General features: G+C 41.3%; 1 protein-coding gene across 2 annotated transcripts; it reads right to left on the reverse strand.

The window, feature by feature from the left end:
* Window positions 1-9984: 9984 nt before the first annotated feature.
* On the reverse strand, window positions 9985-16454 carry LRRC8C (leucine rich repeat containing 8 VRAC subunit C). 2 transcript variants are annotated; one of them, XM_048499026.1, is made up of 2 exons: window positions 16308-16454; window positions 9985-12355 (listed from the first exon to the last, which is right to left on the reverse strand). In XM_048499026.1, exons 1-2 carry the CDS (start codon window positions 16443-16445, stop codon window positions 10085-10087), a joined length of 2409 nt encoding a protein of 802 aa, XP_048354983.1. In that variant the 5' UTR covers window positions 16446-16454; the 3' UTR covers window positions 9985-10084. The 2 variants fall into 2 exon arrangements, with proteins under 2 accessions (XP_048354983.1, XP_048354982.1); XM_048499025.1 differs by lacking the exon at window positions 16308-16454 and having other exon boundaries at window positions 9985-12009; window positions 12132-12293.
* Between the last annotated feature and the right edge of the window lie 2510 nt (window positions 16455-18964).

Here is an 18964-nt window from a genome sequence, read left to right on the forward strand (position 1 = left end):
GACAGCTTTGAAATCTTATGCTGTTCATCCTTTCACAAAAGTTTCCTGCATGCCAACTAAGACGGTGCATTGCAGCAAGCCTCAATTGGCTCATCTATACCTGGGGATGCCAGCCACCCAGTGGGACCTGACGATCCCCTGGAATTACAACTCATCTCCAGACTACAGAGATCAATTCATCTGGAGAAAATAATGCTTGGAGAGGGGACTGTATAGCATTGTACAGCACTGAGGCCCTCCCTAGGCTCCACCCCCAAATCTCCAGGAGTTTCTCAACCTGGATATGCCAATGGCCCAGGTTGGGGGAAGTGTGGTAACCCTGTGTCCCCCACTGGTGGCCAAGGGGGATCTGGCAACCCAACATTAGGCTGTCACTGATTCCCAATAAAACAAAAAGGCTACACAAATTTGGCAAACTATGGCAGCAGCTTTTCTTTTTCCCAACATTATGTTAACATTGCAGGACTTGTCTGGATTACATGCAACAAATGAGCCCTAAAAATGATTAGTCAGCATGGTCAGCTTGCCATGGCTCACAGTTCTTGATGCTGGTGTGTATATGTGGGTTGCCATCAATAATATGAACCATAGAGTGGTTAATGTGCCTTTTGCTGTTAGCTACCAAAGATGTGCTCACAAGCAAATTTTATGACAATCTGCTACAGTGCAATCACGTAGTAGAACCTGATTTATTTGGTAACATCTAGCATATGGTTTGGCAGACAGAATTCCCTATAAACACACACTTGGCAAACGTTGAGAGTTAACAAGTCAAACATGTGATGTAAAGCATCATTCCGATGGGTCTTTTTAACAATTAAACAACACCCAATAGTATAATAACGGGGCAGGGCAAGCATTACACATTTCCAGAATTATTCCAACAGATTTTGCAGAACCAGCAGCATCTTATGAAAAATGTGGAAGAAAGGAACTGAAGGATACAATTTACTAAGAACTCAGCTGAACACCTAACATCTTGGCTCCAGAGAATGCATGAGGATCTAATGTTGGTGTCACAAAAAACAATAATGCAGATATTACTGTTGATCTAAAGATAGTTTGAGGACTGGGGAGCCACTACAAGCACTGGACAGCTTATTTCAATTTGAGGGCATTATTAAAAAGCCACTGCAAATAGTCATGACTGTCTTTTAATAAGGCATCATATTGAAATAAGCTTTCCAGTGCCTGCCTGGGCTGCAATGCAAGATTAGGAAGCCAATTCTCATTATCTCCTTCAAACCCTTTCTTTGTTCTGCACTTCAAAACACCATATTTGTTTATTTAAAAGTTTTTATTGAGCTATTATAGTGTAAGTGGCAGCAACTTACAACAAAGCAGTTAAAACTAGGGTAAGCAAAATGCTATCCACAATAGTATGAAACCACTGGGAGAGACTGGCTGGGATCCAACCCACTGCCTTAGGTAATTTTTTTTGGCGGGGAGGGGCGGGGAGGGGAGGCAGATGCCTATTACAATTGCTAGAAGATTCTTTCTATGTCATTAAAGTGTCATTAAATTCTTTCTGTGCATCATTAAAGTGCAAATCCATTAACTGGGCTTCAGACTTCAGAATGGACAGTCCTGTTTCAATGTAAACAAAGGAAAAGACTAACTAGATAAAGCCTGAGTAACTTACTGAAGCACATTTAACAAGCAGATTAACAGGAGAAAATATCTGAAAAACTGGAGGTTTTTTTTTTCATTATAATGTTCCTTAGGACATTGTGCAAAACTATGCAAACTATCCAGGAAGCCTGTCTAAGCATTTATGGCTATTCCTGGCCGCAAAAAAGACCGGGAAATGTTATCATTGAACAAATCCTGTCTGGACATTGTTTTATAACAATGCACAGAAAGCCAGATGCAGAAGTGTTACAGTCTTGTTTAGAAGATCAAAGGAGCAAACTATAAATCCTTGCATAAAACAGCATTGGGTTGGATCCAAAGACGTGTGAGAGGAAAATAAAATGTATGAAGTACAGTTCCACTTGTGAAAGCAGTGGGGCAATGGATGCAACAACACAGAGGCTTGGATCCTAAGTACAGCGAATGCAGTCCCACCATAAGAAGGCAATTTCCCCGCCTCCCTCTCCTCTCAGTACAGCTTTCTTTGCTTTTCAAAATCATGTTTCTCCAAAGAAACAGGGTGGTTGGCAGATCGGGAGTCTACAGCGTGAGGGGAATTAGCTAAAATTGCCCTCCCTCCTACAAAAAGAAAAGTCATTCCCTCAGAGAAGGTGCTGCTGTGTTAATGGAACAGCACCCTGGGACCAGAGTTCTAACACTGTAGTATCATTCTTGAGTGAAACAACAGTGTGCATTTTAACAATGGAATGTACAACTGATGAATCACATGATTTCATTTACCGTAATTTGGTTTTTAAATGGTAGTAGCACAACTAACTTGTGCTATGTCTTGTGTATGCAGAAAAGAAAGTGGGGATACAATCCATTTCACTTATTGTTAGCAGACAGTGCGGAGTAGTGCTTCCTCGCGGAAATCTTCCATTGGATCTACCCCAGTATTTTCCAGGCTAAACTATAAGGTTCTAGAGAACTGATCAGTTGGGTTTCCACTTAAGCCATTAAGCATTTTTAAAATGCTGTTTTTCTTAGCATCCTCTTATTTTACATCTTATATTTACAAAGTGCATTCCAACTAACAGGGCCTCCAAAAGCGTTGAATATTCTGAGCCATTCAAGTTGAAAAAAAGGAATGAGCTGCCACAAATGAAATCTTGGCATACTCTGACATAGATGAGAATTTGAACTCACGGTAAAGGTAATCCCTGTGCAAGTATCAGTCATTACTGACCCAACGGGTAATGTCACATCACAATGTTTATTAGGCAGACTTTGTTTACAGAGTGGTTTACCACTGCCTTGCCCAGTTATCTACACTTTACCTCCAGCAAACTGGGTACTCATTTTACCAACCTTGGAAGAATGGAAGACAAAATGAACCTTGAGTTGGATACCTGAAACCAACTTCTGTCGGAATCTAACACAGGTAATAAGCAGAACTTTGACTGCAGCTTACTATCCTGCACAAATGAAATCGAGGCATACTCTTAGAAGAGAATTTGCAGTAATAACATTTAAAGAATATATTAAAGAAACTTAACATCTCAAATGGACATTAAAATATACTGGAATGTATGAACAGAAAGACACTCAACAGATCACTCAATATTGCTGAAGCCTTCCCCCCTCCCCCTGTTCCCTCAAGGCCGAACCCCACCAGGAAATTCAATCTAGATCAAACCAAGTTTGAAAATAAACTGCACCTTTCCATCGAGGCTTCAACCTCCCCACCGCAGCATATTTCCAGTGAAGACATCTAGGCCTATCTCGGATTCAAGAAATGTAACTATCCCCACTACCACGTGATCAGCTTGGCGGGTATCTCCTGATTGGCTGTCGTGCCATTTTGGGGCAGGACCTTTTTTTCTCCCACAAAAACATGCTCACGTGATGATGTCAGCACGTCTTCCCTGCCCAAGTTTCTGGTTGGTTATCGTTCTCTCGTGGTCTTGCAAGAACAGCACTGCGTGAACACTGATTGGTTGTAAAGTATTTATGTCATGCTCCACGGCGGGAAATTTGAACCAGGATTAGACCCCTGATCCTCTCCTCTAAACTGGATCGAAGACGTGTGTGTTTTTTTTAAAGTAGTACTTTCAAGCAGGTTTGGCAAAGACGCAGGATAAGGGGGAGTATGAGCACCAGAACCGGGATGAATCCTTGTTTGTCGATCAGGCAGTGGGGAGTTCTTCCTGAATCCTTGATATTTCATGTATCACATGATTAATTGACCATGGGGAATTGGCCCTAATTTACCTGGCCCTTGTATCTACTGCCTTTTGCCCCCTCCTCCACTTCCCTTTGTTGGGAGGGGAGATGGTTTATTTTAGCCCAATTTTTGTTTTTGTGTTGTGCACAGAACCTTCTAGTCTAAAGGTATTCAGTGGGAACATCTGTAAAATTCAGGGAAGATATTGATGGGAGTTTTTTTAGGTATGTTTTGTTTTTTAAAATTAAAAAACCCACATTTACTTCAATTGAGCTAAAAGTGATTACGTGGAGAAGACCTGCACCACCTTCCTCTCCATCATACCTCTCTGCAATCCATTACCCAAACACTCTTTTCCCCATTCTGCCTTCAATTGTGTGAGTTGGGCTGAGAGAAAAGTAACTGGTGTGATAGAATGGGGACAGGTAAAGTAGAGAAGAGTTCAATGCCCCATCATGTCACCCCTTTTGAAATTGCTTTGTATCCTGACTTTATTCCATCAAGACAGCATACATGAGAGCCACATGAAGTCACTTATTCAGGCACTGACCAGACTCATATCCAGCTGCCTTCAACCATTTGGTGTTATCAAGGGCCTTCCTAGTACTCAGGACTCCTACCCTGTCCACCATAACAAGGTAGTTGCATGAATAAACATCACTAATTTGACTCTTAACAGGATTGAGGATGATGCAGTTTAGAACATGGGTGTTTGATCGCCACTATGCAAGAAGCAAAGGGGTGCAAAAGGCAAGGGAAATAGTAACCACAATATTTTTCTCTGACACTTAGCATTTGACAGAAATCTTTATTTGATCTCAGTTTCCCAATGTGTATTCTGTACTACGACAGAACATAAAACTGGCCTACTGTCATTCACAGAAGTTCCTTGCTACAGAATTCAGGTGCCTGTTCATATCACATCACATTCCAAAGCTTTTATTTTGGTCAGGTAGATATGCTACAGCTTGACACAACCTGTGGACACACACAGATAAGAAAGGTATGTTCAATGTCAGATCTGAATAAATGTATCTTCCTTGAAACAATGTGTGCAACACCCAAAACAGACAACTTTGAAAGAATATTAAGACTGGAGACAGAGACTGGCTTGCATCTGACAAAATCCATCGAAAACCAGAACTTATGAACCAGAGTTCACCGCTTCCTTCTCCTGAAGTTCACAGAGCCACCTGAAATTCCTGGACATTTCTTACCTCCTCACACTCTATCTCACTGATCCTTCCAATTTTGTCACTGAAGATCACTGGATCTTCATGAATAGCAGAGTAGACAACAAAGTGAGGGGAGCTGCAGTGTTGGGGGAATAATCACCCCACCCTCAGGACAATGGAAGCATTTTTCCATTGTCTGAAACCAGTGACAGGATACAAACCTTTCTTCCTTTTCAAGGGGTTAGTGCCAAAACAGAAAATCCATGTTGAGTTTTTTTTTCTCCTTGTAATATGTAGTTAAGAAACCCCTGATATGATGTTATCACCAGATGGGATTCCCTAATTGCACTCCAGTATTATTGGCTGCCATTTAGGAACAGGGTGGAGAAATGAATGTGATTATGTCAAATGTTTCCTTAACTACACAATACAGACAGTGCTCCACAGAAAGTTCCTGTTGGGAATTGCGCCTTGTGAATACCATCTTATTCCAACCTATTTTAGAATTAGACGCTTAGTTTAGGCAAACCCTGATTTCCACCATATTGCACCAGTTTTTGAAACCACTGTATTTTAAAAGGATGAAATACCTATTACTACTGGACCATGACTAAAAATTGATTTGGACTAGAGGACCATGGTTTTCTGTAATGATAATATATGCATATATATTTGTGTCTCTTAGTAAGTAAATGACTGAGTACATATGGCAGTTTTTCGCTGACATGATTTCCTGCCCTAAGGCAGAATTAATAAAACTGTCTTTTCTCAGCAGAAGCATTTCAAATGCATTATGATACCATTTTGCAAATACACCAATGACAGTAATATAAATAAAAAAGAAGTTTAACAGTCCATTTACCTGAGCTTGCTTCATAATATAACAATTGTTTTACAATTATAATTTAAAATTATTATAAAACATTAAAAACTATAGCAAATAAAGGATATCTGCAATTTCTGTTTAGAAAAGGATATGCCACCTAAAACATGCAATACAATATTAGTCACAATAATAGATGTTTTTTGATATACACACATGAATAGCAGATACTAGAGAATCAGCTTGCATTCCTTAATTTACTTATTTTGAAGATGTTTCAGGGAGTTTAATGAGACTTCTCCAGACCGAGTGGCTGAAGGGTTGTGGTGAACTCTTTCAGCAATTGCAGTTATGTTTCAGGTTTACACAAATCACCAGCTGAAAATTCCATATGCACAACAGCACTTCACATTCACTTCTTTACCAAGTGCACAAAGTAACATGTGACCCAGCATACACTGGTATACAACCAAATCCTCTTTCTCAAAAATAAATGAACAAAAAACTAGTGGACCCATTGCAGAAATTGCACTTATGCATCTACAGATACATGGACTGAGTTGTATTTTATCCTGCACCTTAGTATGGGGTCCAGAAATTCTCCTCTCCCATGTATACAAGATTTCTAGCCAACAACTGGCTAGCTGACTCTTAAACACACATATACAAAACAGAGACAACGTATGCATCACCATTACACTAGCAAATTTCATCTGATAAGCAGCCATCTATAATAAGTACACATGGCAAAGAGCATAACACGCCACAGTTTAGGATTGTGTTGTTATGTAACAGTGGCTGTCATCTCCAATTTCTTATCTATGATTGCTAAGTACAGTGAGTCAGTGATTGTACAGAGACATTAAGCAGTTAATACTTATTGGCAACAACAGCACTTTGGTTTAGGTGGTTAGGTTTATATGAGAAAAAGGGAACATCTCCCGTCCTCAAATCTCACTGAACCAAAGCATACAAAATGACCTGCTTTCACGATCAGTCCAGGGTGGGATATCTCATTCCAACCACTGACTTTTTTACATATTCAAGGTGAGATGAAGTAAGTTGAAGAGACTCAAATACAGGGACTGGGAAAGAAAACGGGCAGGACTGTAGAGTTCTTGCTTTGTTGATCATCTAAGAGTAAAAAATACCACCCCATCTCTGATGGAGATCACAGTTGCATTTTGAAACACAGGACTGAGCTAAGTAGTAAACCTAAGCTGGTTGAACAGGCATTCCCGTTCCTTTATTATACAATAGGGATCTAAAACAGAACATTCTCATTACTCTCATCAAACTACATTTTCTAGGAATCACTAGTAAAAACCATGATAAAGTCAGAACAAAATTATAAACACTTTCCATGCAGACTGCCCATAGTGACCTCTCAACAGGCCAAACCCCAGTGACAGAAAGCATTGGTGAGACACCCTGGATCCCTTGTTGATGCAGATAGAGATCACAATTCAGATAATGATAATGTAAACAAATAACCAGACACTTCCAGTTCAAGGAAACTGGTTCTGAAGCCATATCTCAGCACTGAGTCAAATCATCTAGCAATCCTTCAATGCAACTGTTTTCAGAGTAAAAATTACACCTTGCTATTTGTGGTTTTTGTTATTTGAATACTGCAAGCAGAAATTCAGTCTTAGATGTACAGCAAGGCTTGGTAAGTGAAGAAGGTTGTCTGATCATAGCTGTAGCCAAAATCACTCCACAGCAACCTTGCTTATAGCTTTAGCCAAAACAATGCATAGCACAATTGCATCAGAGTCAAAGGGAATGGCAAAAGAGAAAAGATTTTGGGGACCATTTTTCAGGTATCCCCAAAATCCCTGACTATATTTGGGATGCTGAAGATACCCAATAATACTGATAAGGTATTTTGGGGGGTATATTTATGTGTCAGGTGTATATGAATGCCCAACCCCTACTGCCTGATGCACTTGCATAATGCACCACTATGGAGCAAGTCAAAAATGAGCAGTTATTATCATACTGCTCACTTTAACTAGTTCATTTGCTTAGAGGGGCACGGTGCAGTTATTAACATCACTGCAATCTCCATATAATAAACCTAGTACAGGATTATTTTGGAGGTGGATGCAAGAGGGATTTATTATGACTACTATAATGTTTTAACAGTTTTAGCTTATCCTTGCAGATAATATGACACAGTGAACAACTATTCATGGCCTAGTATTTTATGTGGCAGGTGTAGAAGGAGGATGGATATGTAGCAGGCTACCAAAAAGCAAATACAGATGTAGTCCACATAACAATGTAATGCTTACGGCACATCAAGTTCCAATTTAGTTCTAGGCAACCAGTTTTCCCCAGTTCAGGATTTTCTGCCCTGGTGCACATCAAATGATGCATCTAGACACTTCAGCGCTAATGGCTATGTACCTCCCGTTGTGGGATCGCATCCACAATGGCAACATGCATGGAAGACTTCTCCAAATGAGGATGACTTTGTTGGATAGCAGTGACTGTGTATTCCAAATAATGTTACAATCCAATTTTATAATCATATTATAATAACTAATTTTAAAATGAAAAATAGTCAAGCTCTTGTAAAGATTTTACCACTACCTTCTGTAATGCTGGATACTGTTATGCATATTGGTTGTAGTGGGTTTTCCGGGCTGTGTGGCCGTGGTCTGGTGGATCTTGCTCCTAACGTTTCGCCTGCATCTGGACACAGTGTGTAACAAACTTCCCTCTGTGATACACCTCTGAAGATGCCAGTCACAGATGCAGGCGAAACATCAGGAACAAGATCCACCAGACCACGGCCACACAGCTAGGAAAACCTACCACAACCAGTTGAATCCGGCCGTGAAAGCCTTCGACAGTTATGCATATTGTTTGTTTTGTAATAGAATGCACATTTTGTTGGAAGTAAGTCAATGGGAGTTACACCCGGGCTATCAAACTGGGGAATTTTTTGCCTACAGCATTTCGAACAGGGCTTTGCCGCTCACATTGGGAGAGAGCATGATTTCTTTAGAGAAATTCCATCAAACTATATCCAGAATCACATGACAGTTAAATGGTTATAAAAATTGGCATTCATTTGTGATCCAAATATGCCTTCTGAAAGCCAGTGTGGTGTAGTGGTTAAGAGAGGTGGACTCTAATCTAGAGAACAGGTTTGATTCCCTATTCCTCCACATGAAGCCTGCTGGGTGACTTTGGGTTAGTCACAGTTATCTCAAAACTTTCTCAGCCCAGCAAAGGCAGGTAATGACAAACCACCTCTGAACATCTATGCCTTGAAAACTCTATGGGATAGCCATAAGCCAGCTGTCACTTGCAGCACACAGACAGGCTTTCTGAAAATCACATGACAGGAATACTAAGAAATCACTTCTGGGTATTCCCCATGAATTGCCATGACAAAACTTCTATTTGAAAAGACCCACACATACACATGAGAGAGAACGGATACATGCAAATAAATTTAAAAAATGAAAGTCACATGGATTGTCTTTCATTGGAACTGAAATTGTAACAAAAGCTCTGGCATGGCTGGGAGTACCAGATGCAGAGGCAGTGACTCACAGACATAACTTCACTAAAGCAAGCTGAATCCTAGCTGAAAGCCTGATTTTATTATTTTTTAAATTAGCATCATCCAGAGAACAAGGCTTCTATAGCCACCCAAGAGAGAGTAAAAGCAGTAGAAGCACAGAAGGCTCTTTCACAGTCCATAACCAGAAATCAGGAAGTGCCTCTTATCTATAAGGAACTGTCTTCCTGAACTGCCAAGAAGGAAGAACAGGGCATTCCGACCTACTGAGACGACAATGACCTGTAATTCTAACTGATAAAAACAAGACAGAGGGGTCACTTATCACTTTAAGGGATGGAATTGATTAGAACTGCTACAGCAACCATACATTCATCTACTCTGCATGTGTTACATGTGTTCTGAATCTTAAAACACACTGCCCCTATTTGAACTAGCTCACATTTCTTTTCTTTCTTTTTTTTAAAGAAGACAAAAACAATTTCATCAGTATAAAATAAAATTAAGAGTTCTACAGTCTCAGGGCAAACAAATTGTAGAAACAAAATTTACAACAATATAGGGAAAATGGAAAGTTTATATATAAAATATATTTTATATACACTTCTTAGTCCAAAAAGTGTCTGTCTATGCAGGCAAATAGTTTTTAAAATGGACACCCCCCCCCCGCCCCCACTCCTCCCAAGGCAGACTAGCTAATTATGTACAAGGCATTTGGTAGAGGCATGTTCTATAAAACTGCAGGAAGGTCACTCTGCCTTCATCTGCTCCCGGATATCCAAAGGCAAAGTTTCAAACAAAGTGTCTTCAACCACCAGACCACTCTTTTTCAGAGCTTTGCATTCACTGAGTTCTGGTGGGAGAAATTCCAGGTGGTTGCCTTTAATATCTAAGCAAGACAGAAATACCAGGTGTCCAATTTTGGGTGACAGAATGGACAAGTTGTTTTTCCCTATCTTCAGCGTCTTGAGTTTTTTGCAAAAGTACAGTTCATCTGGCACACTCTCCACTTTGTTGCAAGAGATAGAAAAATACTGTAAACTTTGTAGGACTCCTATTTCAGGGGGGATGAATCGGATGTCATTATAAGACAAGTCTAAATATCTGATTTTGTTGCAGAGAAAGAGGTGGGATGGGAGAACCTCTATCTTGTTGTGGCTAAAATAAAGCCGCTCAAGGCTTGTCAGTTTCTTTATGTGCTCGGGAATATAGGTTATGCTGTTGTGCCACAGCTTGAGAGTTGTAAGTTTTCTAAGGTGTTGAAAGCTAAGTATCTCCTCTATTGATTTGAGATTGTTTTCCTTTAAGTCCAATTCTTGGAGGCTGATAAGGCTGAAAATGGCATGGGGAATGCGCTCCAAGTCACAGTGCACTAACTCTAATTCAGTCAAATTGACCATTTTCTTTAAGTTGTTGAGCATCACTAGTTTAGTGCCATCGTTGTGAAGACACATTTTTTGAAGGTGACTCGAAACATCAACCACTGACTGTGGGACTTTGGACAGGTTGCTTTTGATGTATAGAACTTTAAGACTCTTAAGCTCTCGAAAAGATTCCAAAGTGATATTTTTAGAAATGTCATGACTCAATGAACCAATTAAATACAGTTCTTCCAAATTTCTCAGTCCGTACATCCATGGTGGTAACTCCCTGAAGTCATCAAACTTGACATTGAGAACTTTAAGATTTTCTTTCAAAAATACCAGTGCTGCACTGTGGATCTTTGCAGAGCACTGATACAATGAGAGCTCTTGGAGATTATCCAGTTGTGCTACAGTGGCTGGTATCATGACATTGTTAATGATTTCAAGTTTCAATGACTGCAGCTCTGTAATTCCGAAAACTGTATCAGGAAGTCCAGACAGCATAAACAGCTGAAGCTCCAAACGATTATGGGCATTCATCTGCAGCCTCTGTCTTAATTTATCTGCAGTCCATTCATTATTTAGATTCAGCTGTTTCAATTTGTTTTCACTGACCTCTGAGAGAAAGACAGCAAATCTTTTGGAATACAAAGGATCGTATTGGTCTATCATGTGCAGCATAAAAGCGAAATCGTTTCTGACATCTGGAATGTCATCAATCCCAGTCTCTTGACGGACATACTCAAAAGAATATTCTTTGAGTGAGCGATAGAACAACCAGTACAAAGTGTAAAGGCATGTGAATCCATAGATACTCACAAAGCAGAGATAGCAGAAGGAAAGTTTAGAAAACAGATGGGCCATAGTATGATTGCATGAAAAATGCTTATATCCTGTCATGTCCTGTATGTCAACATTGCAATCCACAGTAAATTGAACTTTTGAAACAAGTGCGCTGTTATATGCAATAATGATGAGAAATTTAATGACTTTCAGCACAGTCTGGCGAACATACATAGCATACAGCAGATCACCTTCCTCAACGTGCAGTCGGAACTTCTTCACTTTCTCAAACAATGCTTTGGCCTGTTCTCCCTCTTTTTTATCCAGGGCCCCTGGTGTTCCTTTATCCACAATGAACTTTTCAGGTATAGATCTCAAAGACTGAGTTTTGACCAAAGTCCCTTCGGTGCTCGGCTGAATAGTGTTTGACCTGCTGATGGTGTTCTTCCTGTTATCCTTCTCCTCAGAGTCTTCACCAGATACCTCAGATAAAGCCCTTGTTGTCCAAGGAGAATCAAAGCACTTCCCTAGAATGGAGATAAAGTGTTCAATCTTTGAGCTCGACCCAGGGAATTTGAACCAAAAGTTGCTACACAGCATGAAGATCAAAGTATGTATAAGAACTAGGTAAGGGAAGTACTTTGCATACCAGTGGAGCGCACGTTCATAACACATTTGGTTTATAAAGCTATACTGTTGGAGGTCTAGGTCAGTCTTGAGTCCCTTCATTTCAACAGTGGCAGGAGGAGTGGATGGCTTGGGTGGAAGAGATGGGGTTGCATTGGAGACCACATTTGACATATTGGGAAAGTTAGAGTCGTTCTGTGGAGGTTGCACTCTTTTTGGAAGGCATATAATCTTGTCCTGCATAACCTGAAACAAACAAAAACCCATGTTATAATATGATGAGCGTAAACAATGAGTACTACAAAGAAAGGACACAATGTGCCTAATTTGGAATTAATAAATGTGCAATCTACAGTACTACTAACCCATAATACTGTCAATTTTTTACTTCATTAATTATTTTTAAATAAAATGTATATGTAATCTGCACCATCCCAGAAGTGCATTGGGATTGCAGCATTTTTTTTCTAGCTGACTGTATCAGCACCCAGAGCCAGAGATGAAAGCTGAACATGTACAGCATAGTTTTACTTTCCCGTACCATGCAGAAAAGAAGGGGCACATGTACAATGACCTCACTTCGTGGAAGAATAACGTCATTACGCATTCACTGGCAAATCATGCCTTGGAGCTTCAGACATGGGACAAAGATGGAAAACAGGATGTGACAAGAGAGTATGGCCTGGTTATGTTCTCTATAGGAGGAATATTTTCTGTTAAAGGGAGTGTTTTGAGAACCCCTTTCTGCAATTATTTTGGAATATTAGAATTAAATATAGGGGAAAGGAGAAATGATTGATATTTCAATACAAATCTATAATCACGTTGGAACAAAATGTGAGTCAAACCCGGTATTACAGAACATTTGCATAGGGAACCTGTTAAAAATTTGGGTTTTCAAGATTAAAGGCATGAATCTTAGGAGAATCAATTCAGAGGAATAGCTATGTTCTCATGCTGCAAAATCAAACATGTTAACATGTGGCATGTTAAAGATGTGCTCCATTTATATCACCATAAGTTTTTGTGAGTCAGGCCTCACTGCATCAGATGCACGTATATTTAGGGTGGTGTGCATCCATAGCATGGAAATGAGTAAGGATGGAACACAGTTGTCTTAGAAAGAATGCCAGCTCTAGCACTTCTCCACTGCAATTTTTCTCCTCCCTCTAGCCATCTGTTACAGTTCTGTTGCACTGGAAATCTGCTCATGTTGGGAGAAACAAACAACAATGGGACAAGTACGGTATGCTGTACAATTGCAGTCCCCGCAGATTCTTCAAGACAGACAATTATGGGGCAAAACCAACATGGGTGTCAGATTTATTTGTTCCACTCATTCTCTGGGCTTGCCCAGAGAAATGGACAATCTTGCTACACAAGTCTGCAAGAAACTGCTTCCCTTCAAAACATAGTTAAGATACAGCAGGAAAAGGATCTTCATGCCTGAACTTAAATTGGGCCAGTTCCATGGATAAAAAGGGTTTCACACTCAAGTACAAGCTTCACTACGTACAGTTCTTGTTTCTAAACAGCATGCAAAGCAAAATGTTCCTATCATGCATACAGTTAGAGAATGTTTGGGAGAGTATCAGAATGCTTTCGTCTCTCATATGTCTAACAGGAACCAAATACCCTGCAGAATTCTGCCCCTAAATTAAATATTTAGTACCATTATCATTAACACATAAGATGTATGGGTCTTGTTTTGAGTTATCCCAGATTTATGCCCACAGAGCAACTCTGATTCATTTCGATGGGAAATACAGTCTTCTTTTTAACAACAGAGTACATGAATAAAAATGTGATATTCAGAAATGCAAATATTTGATTTTTTAAAAAGCCATTTCCTGGAGTTTTAAGTATATGTGCATTTCAGATGCACTTACTTCAGCAAAATAAATATTAGAAATTGATGGTGTTACAATCCTCAATCAGACAACTACCAGCGTATGCGTCTTCCCTGCACAGTTTGTTAAACCTTCTGACTCATGGAAGGAACCCAGAACTGATAGAACTGATGGTCTGGAGGCAAGTTGGGAACTGAACCAGAAAACAGACACACAGACAACCAAGAAACCCATCCTAGGGTGTTTCCACATAGAGACTCTTCCCCATTTCATCAACCTTTGTGTGTGGATTTTTGCTTTATTTTGTTTTCTCATGACACCATTTTCCACTCGTGCAGGAATCATGTACTGCCTGGTTTTTCTGCAGAAAATTCCACATGATTTAAAACCAGGAAAAAAGGATCTTTTCAAGCATGGCATTGTAGTGCCTCTGTTTCCCACAGATCTGGAAGGAAAGGTACTTCTTGTGCTTGAATGAAAGGGAACGCAGCTCTCCTGTGCATTTTCACAGTGGACCTATCCTCCACCATTTTTTTGTCACTGTCAATGTTGACCCCAGTGCCACTGGGGACTGATTTTTTTTTCTGGTCAGGACATCACTTCAAGACTTCCAATATAAAACGTATCCAGTCACTTCTGTTGCAGGCTGGCACATGGGGTAACTGTGAATAGCATTCCACAGCTGCATGTGGTCTTGGGTAGTACCAACTCTTCATGTCCATTTCCCCATAGCTTTTTGGATATATAATACGCAATAACACTATTTCCAGCACATCATACAAATGTAGTCCCTCTTGCATACAACAATAAGACCTCTTCTGCACATGCAGAATAATGCATTTTCAATCCACTTTCACAATTTTCTGCAAGTCGATTGTGCTATTCCACGTAGTAAAATCCAGCTACAAAGTGCACTGAAAGTGGATTGAAAGTGCATTATTCTGCATGTGCGGAAGGGGCCTAACACTTGAGGAGAGGGAGGGACAGGAGTCTGGGGACTGGTTGAGAAAGAAAGCAGTCCGGCTCCTTTGCTGGAAAGGATTCTAGGATTGTGCTACTCCTAGACACAATGCTGCACATGTGCCAGTTTTTTCTGATGCATGGGTAGTTCTGCTTTAGAATAACACACTACTACAGGTTTGTTTGTTTTGTTTTTAAATCAGAGAAATCTGATCAATTTTACCAGAGAACCAGCATGGTGTAGTGGTTGGGAGCAGTGGACTCTAATCTGGAGAACTGGGTTTGATTCCCGCCTCCTCCACATGAGCAGTGGACTGTAATCTGGTGAACTGGGTTTCTTTCCCCACTCCTGTACATGAAACCTACTGGGTAACCTTGGGCTAGTCACAGTTCTTCAGAACTCTTTCAGAGCCTGATGACACAGTGGAGTCAGAGCTGACTCTTCACGAGGAGGTGCAGGCAGCAGAGTCAGCTCCAAATTCTTCCCTGCAAGCCAAGGCAGAGTCTGATGCCATGAAGCTGGGAGAGCCATCAGGGATCTCAGAGAAGCCAAGTTAACGAGCCGGCTGCACAAAGGAGACAGAGGCAGAGGCTACAGTTACAAAGGAAAAGTGCTCGCATTGCAGCTAGGTATGGCAAAAGGCTCTGTGAAATGGATGCATTTGCATCTGAGGAGGACTGAGTCCTTGCAGGATCCCAGCTTCAGAACCAGAACTCTCTATATAAGCTCTGCCTTGGAGCAACAAGTGCACTTCCTGGTAAGCTCCATGTGCCTGGTCTCCCTTGGACTGCTGGCTCTCAGTCTGCTTGCCTGATCTCCTGCTTGTGCCTTGACTTCAGACTGCCTTGACCTTACATGTGCCTGCTGCCTGCCCTGACTCTGAATTGGTTTTGACTATGCATTTGCCTGCTGCATGCCATGACTCTGAACTGGCCGACCATGCCTTGCATGCTGCCTGCCTTGACTCTGGATCGCCCGGCCACACTCTAGCTCCTGTCTGCCTGCAGCACACCTGGGTTGAGAGAAATAAAATGTCTTGAAGATATTTGGAGGGAGAGAGCAGTGCAAACATCTTCCCCAAAATGCTTCTGATAACATCCTCAAGACTTCTGCTGTGCAGAAAATACAACTGATACCAGCAAAATGTTCAGTAACACCTTCGTATATTGATTCTGAAATCAGCTGTGATTAACAAAATCTGGCTGAAAAAAATTAAGTAGCTGCTTCTTACATTTTCTTTTATATCTCTATACCCTTCCCTTGCTTTTATATCTATACCATGATTGTGGAAGAGGGAAAATTTCTCCTTTGGACAGATTATGTCCAGAAATATTGTCAGGAAACTGTTGCATTTCCCTACTATCTTAATAATGAAATGTTTATTTACCTGTAATGTGCAGCCAAACACTCCAATCATCAGCATAGCTACAGAGAGATAATCTGTAAATACATCCCACCATGGCTTCAGCACACGGAAGGCTGGCTGCTGTTCTGAGAACTGGCGAAATTCAGTGACGGGAATCATTGTTCTGAAAGACAAAGAAAAATGAATGATTAGCCTTTTTTATCTCATTCACCATGACTTAGTAAAAATGTTTTTTCTTAGTGTTTATTTCTCTAAAAGCAGAGCAGAAGTTGCATAGTGGTTAAGAGCAGGTGTACTCTAATTTGGAGGAACCGGGTTTGATTCCCCGTTCTGCCGCTTGAGCTGTGGAGGCTTATCTGGGGAACTCAAATCAGCTTGTGCACTCCCACACACGACAGCTGGGCTAGTCACAGTTCTTCTGAGCTCTCTCAGCCCGCCCTACCTCACAGGGTGTTTGTTGTGAGGGGAGAAGGGAAAGGATTTTGTAAGCCCCTTTGAGTCTCCTACAGGAGAGAAAGGGGAGATATAAATCCAACTCTTCTTCTTTTTCATATGCTTGATTCGAAGTGGAACCACAGTGTGAAAGAAAGGGGCTTTCCCCTTTCTGAAGCCATACCATTTTTCTGAAATGAGACAACCTTGGAGAGCCACCATTTCAATATTTGCCTTCTTGCAGAAAACATGCACATACTGAAACAGGTATACTTCCCCAAGCAGCTTCTTGTAACAATTCATGGGCCCTATGATCTTGATCTAAATTGGATCCCCATGTGTCTGATTTTTAGGGAAACAAAAATGCTGGGAGCTCCAGTTCTGGAACTCCCAACACCACATGCAGCTTCCCTGTTCCTTTCAGTCCCTCTTCTTTCTCACAGAACTGATCCTCAGAATTCAAACTCTGCTGTCACTAGTCTGAATAGCTAAAATGGGACTTCATTTTAAAATGGACTGGATACAGTCACACACGCACACCCAACCCAGTCAGTAACTCCAGCTGGGAATGCCTGTTTGTCAGTTCTAAAGTGCCATCTCAGGGTCAATGTGAATTATAAGGGCAATGTGCCTACTGTTCCAACAACATCAAAATCTAGTATGCATGAGGAAATAATATACAACCCAGCTAAAAATTGCAGCATGAGGACCTCCCCCTCCCACCACACACCAGAAAGAAGCAAAGTATGGCCGTTTCCGCACGAAGGCGGAAGCGGCCGGGTCGGCGTTTCCGACGCCGACCCGACGACGCTGAGACCGTCCGCACGGCCGGTCCTGGAAAGAGCCGGGCAGCCGGCCCCGCGGAAAGCATCGGCGTAACCGACCCGGCATAACCGGGGCCTCCACGTCTGTTGCTTCGCCGAGGCCTGGAGAGACGCGCCCTGGCCCTGCGGCGCCTGCTCCAGTGGCTGGGGCGATCCCAAACCTCGGTGACACGCTGAAGAGCCCGGGGACAAGGTAACCCCGTCACGAGGTGGGGGAGGCGTCTCGAAGCTTGGCTGCCGTTGGCACCGGCAGCGGCCGGCGGCGTTTCCCCAACAAGAGCGCTTCCAAGCGCTCTGGGGAAACGCCGGCTTCGCGGCGGTCGGGCGGCGGTCGGGCAGCGGTCGGGCAGCGCGGCTGCGATGCAGCTGCGCCCCCTGTGCGAATGGTGGCCTGGAGACGGCGTTTTTGCAGTCTCCAGGCCGCCATTAAATGCCCGTGCGGAAACAGCCTATTATTCATTAGCCCTCCCTGCCCTACAGACAATCTCATTGGTAAGATATTGTTACATTGAACAACCCAATCAAAAGACTAAATGAAAATCACAGCTTTGTTTTCCAACAACTGCCCTTGACTTGTGTAAAGAACATTTTTTACGCGGAAGGATTGCATTCTCTTTTCGAACTATAACCACATTGACAACACATTTAGCCCATTTATAATTTAAAAGTTCTTTAAAAATCTGATGAATCCAGGTCTAGCAATTGAAACCCAGGCTAGTGACTCCAATTGCATATCAAAGACATTACTCTAAAATGCAGCTTATGATTATGATGTGCAAAAATTTGTGCTGACTGTACATATAAGAAAGGTCACAATGATCAGAAAGGTCACAGTGAAATGTTGAGCTGAGTTGAAACTCCAGCAGCAAACTGAAAAATGAAACAGAAAGAGACAGATAATGGTTTCAAAAGAAGCAGGCAGGATATCTATCTTTATCAGAGAATTCTTTTGCATAAGTTATCCTCAGCAGTGATTATTAGTATTATTCTTTCTATGGATGAACATAAAGTCAAAACAATCCAATGTCAGCCTACAATTTATTATCTTAAATAATGTTATGAATATTTTAAATACATTCTGTAACTGTGTGATGAGGTAGACAACTGGAAGCACACTTGAGCATGTGAATACTGTAACAACTCTACTCCCATTTCTGTAGCCTGTACAATCTCACAATTCCAATGCAATAGCAGAAGCTCTGGAGCCAATTTAGACCAGTGTTAACAAGCTAATCCCATCCAATGAATGCTAGTGGCTGCATTTTGAAGAGATGATTTGTTGATGTGCGAGTTCTCAAGAAAAGGGGCGTATAGCTAAAACCTGTAACATGGAGAAGAAGACAGAGATGTTTCAGGGATAGATTATAAAAAGGAATTACAAATTTGTGACCTGATGCAGCAGGGGTAGTAGGGAGAATGGGA

This window comes from Sphaerodactylus townsendi, linkage group LG05, assembly GCF_021028975.2.
Source record: "Sphaerodactylus townsendi isolate TG3544 linkage group LG05, MPM_Stown_v2.3, whole genome shotgun sequence".
Classification (NCBI taxonomy): domain Eukaryota; kingdom Metazoa; phylum Chordata; class Lepidosauria; order Squamata; family Sphaerodactylidae; genus Sphaerodactylus; species Sphaerodactylus townsendi.